This window comes from Elgaria multicarinata, chromosome 7, assembly GCF_023053635.1.
Source record: "Elgaria multicarinata webbii isolate HBS135686 ecotype San Diego chromosome 7, rElgMul1.1.pri, whole genome shotgun sequence".
In the NCBI taxonomy this organism is placed as follows: domain Eukaryota; kingdom Metazoa; phylum Chordata; class Lepidosauria; order Squamata; family Anguidae; genus Elgaria; species Elgaria multicarinata.
Window position 1 is genome coordinate 75,478,598 of NC_086177.1, and position 14,864 is coordinate 75,493,461.

The following is a 14,864-nucleotide window of genomic DNA, read 5'->3' on the forward strand; positions in this document are numbered from 1 at the left end:
TTATCCCCGATTGTTTTCCACAATGCAATCCTATGGGCGAAAATCTCCGTTTGACCCGCGCTGTCCCTGTTTGTAATGTTTGTTTACCCGATTTTTTAAAAAATGTAGCACGCGAACCACATGACACAGAGAGGTGAGAGTAGTCTCAAAATGACCCCCATCCACGACTCTCTGTGCACAAGAATTTTCAGAACGATAGCTTAAAAATCAACCCAGTTATCCCCAATTGTTTTCCACAATGCAATCCTATGGGCGAAATGTTTCAAGATAGCGATCGGAGCGCTCCGCCTGAACTAGGAGCTCCAAAAAATGGCCGCTTCTCTTCGCCTTGCTTCTAGGGGTCCGCGGTCCGCTTCTACTCCGCCTCTGGGTAAGGCGGAGCAGGCCAATCCGCTACTGCTTCTCCGCTCCTAATCGGAGCGGAGCACATGCCTATTCTTTTCACTACTTATTACAATAACTGCGTTTTAATAGTAGTGACTTAAATTTAATTGCATATAGCATATTCTTGCACAGGATGAAAGGGATGGGGAACATTTCTATTCTACTACGTATTTTTTGTTTTCATTTTTCCTGTTCCTGTTCTATATAATGATGTTCAAATTGCTCTGTTATCATGATGGATGAGCTGAAGGAGCAAATTAGGTGCATAGGAACAAAGACAGCTTTTTATACCAGTTAAAAATTGGCAATGTACCAATTGAGACTACAGAATTACTATACTAAATATTCAACTCCTAGGGAAAAGAAGAGGGTAGTTTTAAAAAAAAGGAAAAGGAAAAAGAAAATCACAAATTACCTTACAAAGCCGGAATCTTATATAGAAGTATTTTAAATATTTTACTTGCTTTTTATCTTGTAACGGGAATGAAATATAACACAAAAGAGAAGAGACATCTCATCTGTATGCAGAATCTCCTGGTAAAGACAAGAAGTTAACTACGGCCATAGCTAGACCTAAGGTTTATCCCTGGATCGTCCAGGGGTCAAACCTTTCCATCTAGGTGACACACAGGGGATCCAGTGCTCAGGCAGGGGCGAACTCTGGATGATCCCAGGATAAACCTTAGGTCTAGCTGTGGCCTACGATTTTTCCTGACGTGAAAAGAAAATCATGCAAAATGTTGGGGGATTTATTTCATTGCTTTCTTTAAATGGCAATTAAAAAATAGAACATAAACTAAGAGTACAGCAGAGAATAAGAGCAATCTTTTTCTGAGACAGATACAGTTATTATAAAAGAGATATGGGAAATGCCTAAGAGTGTAATGTTATAGGGTAATTGCGGTAATAGAGATGCTATGGGGTACATCCGCCCTTACTGTCCTCAGACCCACCCCAATCCTGCAGTTCCACTTTGACATTGGAACCCAGTGGTGGGAAGGGCTAAAAGGAGGTGGATCAGGGTATGTGCCAGGAGAGGCTGTGGATCCACCCGCAAACAATACCCCAGACATAGCTGGTGATCTACACCAGCCTTGGGTCATTTCTGGGGGCAGATCCAAGTCTGGATCCAACCCAGTGAAAAATAATTTTAAGCATTAGATAGGTGGCAACTTTCACTGGTTAAGTTAAATAAATGCAATGGGACAGTCCCAAGTTTTAAAAGGGAATTCTGGGAAAGAATCAAGTGTGCTACTTCAAGTTTAGGTCATGTCTTTACAGAGCATAGTCCTATATTTGAAGGGCAGAGGGCAGTCTCCTCTTGGAGGTATTCTGTATTTAAAGTCCAAATCCAGTTGAAAGATAAAGATCCATAAGAAGAAAGAGCAGGGAAGGGCCTTGACATTGCCCATCAACCATTAGTTCCTGGACAACAGACTGAACAGGTATACAGGTCACCTAGGGCACTTCCAGACAGACAGCTCCTAGCACTACCAATCAAATGACATTGTACAGCCATTCCATCTTTTCTTGTTTGTTGGACCATGGTTTAGTGTGTCTTTTTCTGCAGGGTGGGTTACTAACCATGCAATGTGGCTTGTTAACCACTCTGTGTTCTCAAGGTGGCTTGTTCAAGAAAAATAAGCCACACTGCATGGTCATCCTGTGGAAAATGTCCTGGGTTCATACAAAATGTTAAGCCACTGTTCAACTCAACCACTGAGTGTGGGTTAGCATGTTGTGTAAACAGCTCCAATGGGCTAGTTTGCACAATCAAACAAGCCACCATGGCTTAAATAAGCCACTGGGGGTGTTTAAGTTTGTGGCACATTTGTGACTGGGCATGGCTTATTGTGTCATTTATTTATTTATTTATTTATTTATTACATTTTTATACCTCCCAATAGCCGAAGCTCTCTGGGCGGTTCACAAAAATTAAAACCACAAAAAACATCCAACAGGTTAAAAACACAATTACGAAATACAGTATAAAAAGCGCAACCAGGATAAAACCACACAGCAAAGTTGATTATAAGATTAAAATACAGAGTTAAAACAGTAAAATTTAAATTTAAGTTAAAATTAAGTGTTAAAATACAGAGTGAATAAAAAGGTCTTCAGCTGGCGACGAAAGCAGTACAGTGTAGGCGCCAGGCGGACCTCTCTGGGGAGCTTGTTCCACGACCGGGGTGCCACAGCGGAGAAAGCCCTCCTCCTAGTAGCCACCTGCCTCACTTCCTTTGGCAGGGGCTCACGGAGAAGGGCCCCTGTAGATGATCTTAAGGTCTGGGTAGGTACATATGGGAGGAGGCGTTCCTTCAGATAACCTGGCCCCAAACCATTTAGGGCTTTAAATGTCAATACCAGCACTTTGAATTGGGCCCGGACCTGGACTGGCAGCCAATGAAGCTGGAAAAGGACTGGCGTAATGTGATCTCGTCGGCCAGTCCCTGTCCAAATCTGGGTGGCATGGCTTGTTTGAGAGGGAAATAACCCTCAAATAACCCAATAATTGGGTTGTTTCCCCCTCAAACAAGCCATGCCACTTCGCTTTGGATGGTACAATAAGGTGTTCTTGGGTGTGTAATTAGGCTAAGGGCACCCGGCACACACCAGCATGCATTGCCAATTTTAAAAAGCTACTGTCTTAAACATTGTGGGTTGTTTTGATTGTGTGAACCAGGTCAGTAATTGTACAGCACTGAAAAATCACATTCAATTAATTTGAAAGAGAATAGAGAATTCTTGTTTTCAGGGGAGAGAGGAGAGTCTTCATCACAAACATTTGTCAAAGTCAGATCTGGTGCCTCCAGAACTGACAACTACTACCTTGTCCTGTCTCAGAATAAGAGAAAATGTGAGATGAAGCAGAGCATACTTTAGAGGAGAGCTTCAACCTTGCATTGCACAGCACAGCGGAACAGAGATATCCCTTTGGGACTCTTACATTGTATTGAGACCTTGATCATGTTGCAATAGCCAGCACAGAGATGCCTGTTTTGGGTTGGATCCAGACTAAGTATTTGAAATTAGTTCCTGTTAGAATAAGTGAAACAAATTAGTCATGACTTCTCATTAATTCAAATAGGAACCAAGTTCAACTAATTTACAGCACAAACCTGTGCATGCCTCCTCAAAAGTAAACGCTACTGAATGTAGTTGAATGTAGTCCCAGATACATGAGTATAGGATCACAGCCTTAGTCAGAACTGATATATGAGAGAGAGAGAGAGAGAGAGAGAGAGAGAATTTTAGTATCTGCACCTTTATGTCATTTGGACATAAGATGATTTTAAAATGAACGATTTCCCAGAAACTTGTATGAAAGCTTTTCTTCTTTCTCAGTTCTTATCTAAGTCTAAATTGAACTTCAATGCAGAAAACAGTTTGCTTTAGTACTTTTAATGGAAAAGCAAACAATTACTTTAGGCCTTGCAGTGCCGGGGGGCGGGGGGGAGTGAGTGCATTTCCAAATGCTGCACTTTGGTAAATTCATTTAGCCTAACATTTTCTCAACTAAGGCTGTCCATTTTCTTTTAACTTACATATAATTGAACTAAGTGCTAAAATGTGAAAGTACTAAAGTATGTTGAGCTTCTTTTTTCTTGTGCTTCTTATGCTATACTTGAGCCTGTTCACATATAATGACAGCCCATAGATTGTTGGAGACAAGTGGGAAAGAATGGGTGCATTGCCTGCTGCTCGCCACACTTTCCCACTTTTAATCAACAACTTACACTTAGCTCCTTTGTAGATTGCTGAGTGTGTCATCCAAACCCAGACCAATGGGGTGTTTAGGTACTTAACCCAGCAACAAGCATGAGTTAATCATTGAGTTGTTTAGCCTCTAAACAACCCATTGCTCTGAGTTGAGACATCATGCTCAACAACCTACAAAGGAACCAATCATGGGTTGTTGAGTAAAAGCAGAAGTGGCTGGTATGTGGGAGGCAGTGCTTCCTCTCTCTCTCTCTTCCACAACCACCCATGGGTTGTTTCAACCATGGCTTGTCATTACATGCTAACCAGGTCGATAACTTAAAGACACTGAAATATGTCATATGACAGACATTTCTCAGAACATTTGTAACCCCACGCAGGCATTCACCTGCTTACATACATGGCAAAAGTAGGGAGCAGGATGTGGCCATACATGTAAGCCCCTCCCCCAATGTCTCCATGCACCCGGCTGCCATTAGAGCTTTGCATGTTGAGCACAAAGGTTTGAAAAGGACTCTGTAACCACATTCATCTGAACTTTAGTGGCATATGTGTGTGCCCACATTCCTCCTCCCCAGTTTTGGGAGTTATTGTAGTTATTATACACAGTATATAGAATTGTAACTTTATGACAAAGGTGGGGAACGTTTTAGGGCCCAGGGGCCAGATTCCTCCTGACCTCTCCCAAAAGCCAATGATGTGAGGAGGCTGGGCTCCACCCCCTGATGTCATCAGGTCCCTGGCCAAAGCGCCAGTTTACACCCCTCTAGTGGGCACCTGCTTTCAGTGTTCTACCAGTTTCCATATTTGTTTTCCTCTCTCTAGGGTGAAAAGATGTCATTTGATTCTATGGCATATATCATTTCATCCCCAGACATATTTTGCTGTTGTTAAACTCATACCTTGGCCTGCTAATAGCTCTGCTCTAGTATGGATTCCTGAAATGTATTTCTGATTCATTTATTTGGAGTCATATTCAACTTTTTCCCAGAAGCTCAGTGCAGGTAACATCCTGATAGTCAAAAGTCACAGAAAATGAAATTCTGCAACTACGATGTAACATAACACAAATAATGTATGCTAGTAGTGTACCAAAATGCATGCAAATATTCAAATCTCAAAGTCATTCATACTTTTAACCTGGTACTAAAATGCTTGTCCCACAGAAAGGTCTTTCACTGTTTAGCCTGTGTACTCTAGTAAACTTTCCGGGAAGTGAATTCTTAAATGGAGAACCACCAAAAATGTCTTTCTACATGTGTTTGATATTTAAACTTGGTTCGTGCTGGTAACAGTGCAACCCTATGCTTCTGAAGTAATTCCAATTGTGTTCAATGAAACTTATTCCCAAGTAGGTTTACATACAGTAGTATTGCAGCCTAAGTTAAGTATCAGGAAGACTTAATATGAACTAATTAGGGGTTCCTATTTAATTACAATGAGCTGAATATGATCACCTGCAATCCTATTAGTGTACTATTTTCACTGGTTGAATTTCAAGCATCCATTACGATTTCCTAACCACAGTTTTACTTATTTTTGTTTTACAGATTTTGGCCATTGTATCCATTTTGTTCATTGTACTGTCCACCATTGCTTTGTCCCTCAACACGCTACCTGATCTTCAAGTCATTGATGAATTTGGACAGCTAAATGACAACCCCCAACTAGCACATGTCGAAGCTGTGTGTATAGCTTGGTTCACTATGGAGTACCTTTTGCGTTTCCTGTCGTCACCAAACAAATGGAAGTTCTTCAAAGGCCCATTAAACGTGATTGACTTGCTGGCCATCTTGCCCTATTATGTCACCATTTTTCTCACGGAATCCAACAAAAGTGTGCTGCAGTTCCAAAATGTCCGCCGTGTAGTTCAGATATTCCGTATCATGAGGATATTAAGGATCCTTAAACTTGCCAGACATTCGACAGGACTTCAGTCATTAGGATTTACCCTCAGGAGGAGTTACAATGAACTGGGTTTATTGATATTATTTTTAGCTATGGGAATTATGATATTTTCCAGTCTTGTATTTTTTGCTGAGAAAGATGAAGATGCTACAAAGTTCACTAGTATCCCGGCATCATTTTGGTGGGCCACCATCACTATGACTACAGTAGGTTATGGTGACATATATCCCAGAACTTTACTAGGTAAAATAGTTGGAGGGTTGTGTTGTATTGCAGGAGTGCTAGTAATAGCACTACCCATTCCCATTATAGTAAACAATTTCTCAGAGTTTTATAAGGAGCAAAAACGGCAGGAGAAAGCCATTAAAAGGAGAGAGGCACTTGAACGAGCGAAAAGAAATGGAAGCATTGTCTCAATGAATCTAAAAGATGCTTTTGCTCGCAGCATGGAGCTGATTGATGTAGCCGTAGATTCCAGTAAGACTGAGGAAGCGGCCAATTCAAAGGAAACCCCTGACGATAACCACTTATCTCCAAGCCGTTGGAAATGGGCCAGAAGGACACTGTCTGAAACAAGTTCAAATAAGTCCTTGGAGAACAAATACCATGAAGTGAGCCAGCAAGATTCCCATGAACTGCTGAACAATGCAGCAGCAACCTCCAGCCCCCAGCACTTGAGTGCTCAGAAACTTGAAATGTTATATAATGAAATTACTAAAACTCAATCTCAGCCTAATCTTAATGCCACCTACCAAGATCCATCGACAAAACCTCCCCTGTATGAGGAGGAGATAGAAATGGAAGAGGTGATTGGACAGAGAGAGCCATCAGTGTCAGGACCCAAAGATGTCGTAACTGATATGAGAAGCACTTCTAGCATCGACAGCTTTGCCAGCTGTGCCACCGATTTCACTGAGACAGACCGGTCTCCCCTTCCTCCGTACACCAGTTCTCACCTACAGCTAAGGTTGCCAGTGGAGTCTGCCCATTTAGAAGACCAAAGAGCAAAGAGTTCTCAGTTTTTATCCCTCACAAGAGATAAAATGTTTGCCCCCAGAGACGTCACCTTTGACTACTGCTCGGCCGATACAGCGACGGGCACTGATAACACTGGCTCCCAGTCTCTGCTTCATGGCCATTTTCACTTTGACAGTGCAATGGAGAGTCCTAAAAGTTCACTAAAAGGAAGCAAGCCATTAAAATCAAGGTCCCTTAAGGTTAATTTTAAGGAAAACAGAGACAGTGCTCCACAAACACCGCCAAGCACTGCAAGGCCATTGCCAGTAATGGCAGCAGCAGACTTCATGCAATCAACCCCTCAGCATATCAGCACCATTCTCTTAGAAGAGAATTCACCGCATGGGGAACGGCCCTTGCTGGGTGCCGACGCCCCGGTGGTTTGCCAGGGAACTACTATGAAATCATCCCCTTTGTTTCCAAAGCAAAAGCGTTTTGCTTTCCCTCCGAAAGAGAGAAGAAGCTTCACTGAAATAGACACTGGAGAAGAAGAAGACTTCATGGAGATCCCTGGCGTTAGACATGAGAAGCAGCAGGATATCAAGGCAAACTGCTTTGGGGATAAACACAAAGATGGGAACCATTTAACAGAAGAGCCAATGGTCAGCTCTTCTTCACCCAAAAGCTTGGGTCAGAACTGTACTCAAGACATTTACCATGTCGGGAGGGAAGTAAAAGGGGACAATAGCCAAGAAAGTCACAAAATGGAAAACCATTTGTTTCCCCCTGAAATTCATACAAATCCCGGAGAACCTGGTTACTGTCCCACACGGGAAACCAGCATGTGACTAGTTAAGAGAGCAATAATGACAAAAACTCATTTTTTAAAATCGCAATTAGTAATGCCTATGAACTAAAAGATGGGAGGCCTCAAAAGTACATGAAATGTTATTTTTGCATGGCATGAAGAATTGTTTAGTTTAAGTTCTGTTTGATTTCAAAGTGGAAATCTGCTTTTTTTTGTAACAAAACAAAAAAAGAGAAAAAAAATCAGGAAAAATGATGCAAGAACAGTGAATAAAATAAAGAGCTCTTTTCAGAGCCCATCTTCTGCACTGTTTGACATTTTCAGTCTTTCACTTATGATTGTAGATACGTTTTTTTCTAAAAATATATATTTTAACTTTCTTTTCCTCTTGAATTTTGGAATTTGCACATGAAAGGATGAAATGTTGATGCATGTGTTCATAACAGTGTGAGACAAGGTGCTGTGAGCCTGCAAAATGCGTACATTTGTAAATAGCTTGGGTTTGCGGGGAGATCTACAGTGATAAAGGATATGTGGAAAACATGTTTCCTGGGATGCAGGTACTTCCTTCGCAGACTTATGCCTGGAGGATTTGTACAGACTTATGTTGCAAAATTGCAACTTCTTCTTAAAGCATCTCACCTATCTTGCTTTCTGTTTAAAAGGTCATAAAGTATAAGCTGATTGTTTAAGTAAATGACCTGTTTCTCATTTTATTTGTGAAGTAAAACCATAGCTCTGATTATTTTTATTTGAGTAGAATTCACGGATGCACTTGCAAGCTTTGAATGAAATTATCTTAACACTGTGCAAGATTTAATGACCAGAAATTGAAATTTTGACATTAGAACTGCCAAAATCAAAAACAAAGACAAGACACTACTATGTTATATAATTAAATTATTTCTGTGGCAATAAAATGTGCCAAACGGCCATGAAAAGTGATTATTTTATATTAAAGAGTTAAGATTTTATATTGCAGTTATGATCACTGTATGCACTTATTGTTAAAATCTTATTATTTTTAGAAGAGAGGTTTTGTTATTGTGTATTTGCTTCTAATATCTCTTTAGGAGCACTGTGTCATTGGCCGTCCACCCCAGCACTTCTCACCACTGGGCTCCCCAATTTTAGATACTCCTTAATTTCATTGTGATTGGCCTTCCATAAACAGTCAAGAACAGCCGCTTAGTAAACAAACTCAGAAAACATATGTCCCAAAGACAATGACATTTTCAATGTGTCCGAGTTCTGTCTCAGTTTTGCAATTACGATACTGAATGCCAACTTTGCATTGGGCAGATCCATTACCAGATTTTCATGCAATAATTTGTAATTACCACACGGAATAGTAACAGGACAACCCTGTACATACCTATTCAGAAATAAGTTTCACTGAGTTCAATGGGACTTATTCCCAGGTAAATGTACTTTGGATTGCAGCTTAAACTATCTGAAACTTCAGTTCTGTGTTTTTCTAACTTTTCCATCACATGCATTATGTATTAACCAATGGGAGGAAAGCTCTCCGGCTTCTGATAGCATAGCCAGCATATGAACTGAACTCCCAACATAAGGTTTCCTCCTCCCTCCCCAAATTCCCATGATTATTTCTACAAATTTAATACATGGCACAGATCAAATCACAAAACTGTTTAACCATTTTTCATTCTCTCTTATGCAGAACTTAAAAATAAATGCATGTTTCTTTTTCATCAACGTATACTCTGCCCCGTTAACACTGCGTGGTTTTTTTTTAACGCAGTGTAAACCATCTAAAATTCTGTTTGCTTCAACAAAATGTTTTTGTTTTCTTTTTTAGAAGACAGTTTTTGTTATTGTGTGTCTGCTTCTAATATCTCTTTAGGAGCAGTGACATTTGCCTACCACTTCTCACCACTGAGCTCCCCAATTTTAGATACTCCTTAATTTCAAGTATAGAAGCTTGATAAGCAAAGTCAGAATTCAATAATCACATAAGCTTGTTTTTCATTGAACTTTTGTATTCTACAAAGCAGCTTTCAGTGAGAAACTATAGGCTGAATTCTATAGCTCTTAGGTGTTACTTCTGTAATATTCACATAAAAGAATGAACTTTTCTACATATGACATTTATTGTGCACTCATAATTCCCTTACTCAATGTTTACAGGATCTTCAGATGACGTTGTGATCCTCCAGTTTCACTTCTGTTTCTTAAGAGCACTTTCCGGGGGGTGGGGTTAGAGCAGGGAAAATGGGGTATTATTTATGTAGTTATGAGGTTATGTAGTGGAAAAGCAGGAAAGGAAAAACCCTTTGTGTAGAGTTCAGATCTCAATTCTCTGATGAAACTGAAAGTAGATACAGCGATTAAAAGCCTTGTGTAGAAAAGTTCAATGTCAAACCTATATTTAACTCTTTGGACCAAATAACAAGCACAGGAAAAAATAATTTAAGTTGCTTGTATGTTCCTTTGCTTTAAAAGAAAACATCTCTCCAGGTATTCCTGTTATTAATTTCAATCCTGGAATTAAATGTTATTTCTAAACAACAAAAACAATACCAATGTCTGGTCATTAATTCTCAAAGTACATATTTATTCTTCATGGCTGTCCAAGTAATTCTATTTCTGCATATGATTTAACTTAATTATGTGGCACTCTGCTTCACCCTTTTCAATGACTGTCATCCTATTTTCATGAGTCTCCTTTATTTATTTGTCTTGTTTCCTCGGTAGATATTCTCACTGACTGGAACTAAATGCTAGCTAGCTTCTTAAAGACCTTGCTCTGTAATTTATGTACATTTTTTGACATCATGTGGTCCTATTTGCTCTGCCTAATTATGACAATTGCATACCAACCATCCAACCCCCAACAAAGCTAAATGAAAAATGAAACCTTGGCCTTAGGTTGAGAATGGGAACTTAGTCATTGTTTTCAGTAAGGCCCTGGTTTCACTCATAATCCTTACCCAGGGAAAACTCGCACTGACTACCATGACTGTTCTTGAGCTAAAGGTCTTAGGCCCTGATGCTATCATATGCTGTTTTTATATGAAATCCTTCCTAAATTTAGGGTTTGGCTGGTGTACTATGTAAGACAGTTTGTTAATGTTCCCATTTTACAGATTAAAAAAAATGAGTGTGACTTGCTTTGGTCTATAGATAAATAGATTTTGTTTCATGTCTCATGAGCTAAACTACTGAAAACAGAAAGGGCAATGTTTTAAGCCTTTCCAAGTCTGATGTCACTTATGTTATCAGGAGTAATTCAGTTGATGTCACTAAAATTGATCAGTAAAAGAAGATGACTTTAAAGCAAACAAAAGGGTATTTTTGTACTCATTTGAGAACTATGGGCTATTTTCTGATAGCAGAGAAAGACGATGTGTTTCAATCATTTTGTAGAATATATGGGCCTAAAGGTAACACTACTGAATGCTCTGTGCCCTCTTCCTAAAACTGCTGTTAGAGCTAAAGCTTTACTAAAAAGGCATGTTTACTAAAGGTATGGCGTCTGAACTGACAACAGACCATATCATGCAGGCAACTATACTCTACATATAGATTGTTTCTTTTGATCAAGGGGAAATAATATCTAGTATCCCATTACCACCCACATTCTCTACAGTGGAAAGCTGTCACCAGTTTAATAGTCTTTGGATATATGTTTACATGTGGATCAGGGGGAGTGTGTCATACCTATGGTAAATTATTTTTACTCCAAAACATGCCCAATTTAAGGGTGTCCCTTTTAACTGAAAGGGTTATTTAGGGTGCAATCCTATGCCTATTTTGACACAAAAAAGATCCTACAACTCCTGGCTTTCTCCAGCCAACATGGCTGGCAAATGCTGGAAATTGTAGGCTTTTTTTCAATCTAAACATGCATAGGATTATGCCCTTAATTGGATTAAAAAAACAACTGAAATTTGTATTCCAGGTAACGTTTATAATATTGCTGGCCCTAATGGATGGGGTGTGTGTGTAATTAATTAATGTACAATTCTGGGGGTGGGGTGGGGGAATTGGTAACAGTAAACATTTTAAAGAAAGGAAATGGAGAACCAAACTCAAAGGACAGGAAGAAATGCAGCTACAACAGGGGAAAAGAAAGGCGGAGTTCCTGTGAGTACCCAAGGCATGTTTAAAATGAAATATACCTATGTTTATTAAGTGTGCTTCTAAAATAAGGTCACTATTGTACAGAGGTCAATGTTAAGATTTTAATTCCAATCCTTTTTACCTATCTTGCTTGTATATCAGTTGCTATCATTGTAAAGGGTTGAAACTGAAACTACAATGAAACCAACATAAAACCAACATTCTTTGCAGTGGTTGGAGCTTGCCCATTAAGGCTCTAATTCCAGGTTCACCAGTTGAAATTAGTGGAACATACTCAATAATTGCTGGGTGCAAAATGGGAGCCTAATAATTTAGCAATGGTGGGCAAAGAAGCTTTTCCAGCTATATAAGATAAGAACCACAACGTGTATTCTTTCCTGACCAATGTTAGGTCACACAATGTGTGCATAATCAAGGAAGCTATAACATACAGTCCCATTAGGTGGCATATATTATGCCACATGGGCACAGATGTGGGTAGATACGGGTATAGGTGGAGGATGTTGTTTCCAGAAAATTGCATGACATTTCAGAATTCAACATCTTGTCACGACAACAGAAAACCTCATATCACAGAGCATTTTAAATAGTGACTGCAGGGGCAAATTACAATCCTCATGTGAATCCATAAGACAGCAAAATGATATCTTTGAGATTGTCCAGCTAAAGATTGACTGCTTTCCACAACTTTTCCAAAGCAGCATAGTTGACATCTAACTGGCATTTGAGCACCGATTGATTTGGCTTTGCTCTGTAATGACAGGGAGATGGCATTATTATTATTATTATTATTTATTTATATAGCACCATTGCTTGCAGCACATCAAGCAGACTCAGATTGTGTACAAGTTATAACAGGCATTGCCAGTGGCAGAGAAATTCATTTTTTGTGTGTTCCCTCTGGTTGATGTCCAAACCAGCTTTAAAGGTTTTGCTGCGATATGTGATCTTGTTCAGGGGGGAAAAACCACCCTCTTGCATTGGTTTGTTCCCAATAAAATACCAAACTTCATTTACTGCATATTTTCATGCTCTTTTTATCTCATCAGAATATGGTGGTCCAAGCTTGATTTATTTATACATTGCCCCAGGAAGGTATGTGTCAAAACAAAATGTGTTGGGCACATGACTTCTCGTACTCATATTCTATTATTGAGTCCCATTTTGGGCTTTGCCTCTCTTTTTTATTGCCTTTTGGCTTTTTCGTGCTGTCCCCTTCTTCTTGCAGTTTTTTTTTAAAAAACACACACACACACATGGGGCTACATCCTGCTGAAGCCAAAACAGAAGTACGACTAGCTTTGCTGTAATAGCTGTATGTATATTTTTATTCAGCTATTGCCAGAGTCTTGGGACAGTGAACTTGACTAGACCATATTGTAAGGCTAGAGGGAATGATTTCTACTAGGAAAATAGAGGAAGCAGGCTCCCTACTACTCTTCGCATTCTTCCATTATATTTATATAGTTATCTAGACAGCAGTCTTGGATCAAGGCCAGTGTCACAGCAGCAGTATGGGGAAAGTGATCCAGAGAAACAATTGTTTGCACACAGCCTTGGTGACTCTCTAACACTGGGAAATATCAGAACAGCTGCATGTGCCCTAGTTTTTTTCCAGCTCCCTTTCTTGACTCAACCCTTAACATTCCCCAGAAAGCTACTCTGAGGGTTCGGAGATCCTTGGAGTGGGATCCAACATAGCGTGAAGGGCTGCAGCCATTGGAAAACAAAATCAAAGCAAACTTGCTCCACAAATGTAAATACTTTCCAGCCATGCATGAGGCTGTTTGGATCCTGGCCAATATATCATCTCAGCGCTCTTGATAACAAGGAATTCGCAAACAGGACACAATGGTCTAAGTGATCATTCTGCAGAGCACAGTGTGGTATTTCAAGTACTCCTCATTAAGTGTCAAAAACTGTTGAGGGGTCAAGCAATGCCAGTTTGGAAGCAATAATTCTGCTATCAAACCCACACACATGTATGATATAATCAAGATCAACTCCACTGAAATTAAAATTAGACATAAAAGCAAATGGGCTGTTGCTCTCGAGTGGAAATATTTGTACTTTATAATAAATGAGACCACAACCAGGCCTGCAGAATGTTTTCTGCCATTTGATTGAATGTAAATGGCTACCAGATAAGAGCACACTGGTGGAGAACCATCTTCTCAGTGGTGTATATTCATGTCCTTCTGAAATGAGCACGGACAGCCTGTTCTCCATATTGATTGTTACGAACCATGGCAATTTTGTTCTTTGTTTGTTTCAGTGCATTCCCATTGTTTTTGCTAGATGTATGCTTCATTGTGCTGCTCATACAGGGAGGCTTGGGATTCACTCTCAAAACAGAAATTCAGGCTTGGATCCAAAGATCCCCATGTGCAAGCAGAAAGCACTTCTGCTCACACATGGGGCTGGGGGAATCTCCGATTCCCCATGCACACAAACACATGTTCTATGTATTGCACACTGCTCAAGAGGCTCCCACCGGAATGTTTTTTTCATGGGGAATTCAGCTGGGTGAAAAATCAGCCCACCCTCCTAACCTTGTGTAAATGGAAATGCCTTCTGCTCTCAACCCTCAGAATGTAGTCATTTATACCTGCAGTCCTTAAGAAAGCAAAGTTCTCTCTTCAAAGCCAAGAGTATTTTGTCCTGTTGAAACTAAAGGCTTAGTTCAGGCAATGTAGTTTTACACCTGTCTAGCTCAGAGAATTGGGGAAAAAAATCTCCCAAATCCCTGGGTGTAGAGCAGAGCTTTAGGTTTATACCTGTATATACTCCCACCAAATTATGCAGAGCTTTAGCCACGTGCATCATAGGCAAGTCAGCAACAGCCATGCAGATAAAATTACACTCTTAGGGATCAGGTTTCAGTAAAAAAAAAAAACACGAACAGAGCTCAGCGCTTAGCCTATTGCATTGAAATAACTGTAAATAACCACTAAATATGTACTATATCATGTTTATAAGT

The 14,864-nt window shown here is 39.9% G+C and overlaps 1 protein-coding gene across 1 annotated transcript in view; it reads left to right on the forward strand.

Annotated features, from left to right (window-relative positions):
• The window catches only part of KCNB2 (potassium voltage-gated channel subfamily B member 2), a 210,972-nt gene extending 203,003 nt beyond the window's left edge, over window positions 1–7,969 (forward strand). The window contains exon 3 of the mRNA XM_063130849.1: window positions 5,655–7,969. Coding sequence (XP_062986919.1) covers window positions 5,655–7,817 — 2,163 coding nt within the window. The 3' untranslated portion in view covers window positions 7,818–7,969. The remainder of the gene's footprint in view (window positions 1–5,654) is intronic.
• The last annotated feature ends 6,895 nt before the right edge of the window (window positions 7,970–14,864 follow it).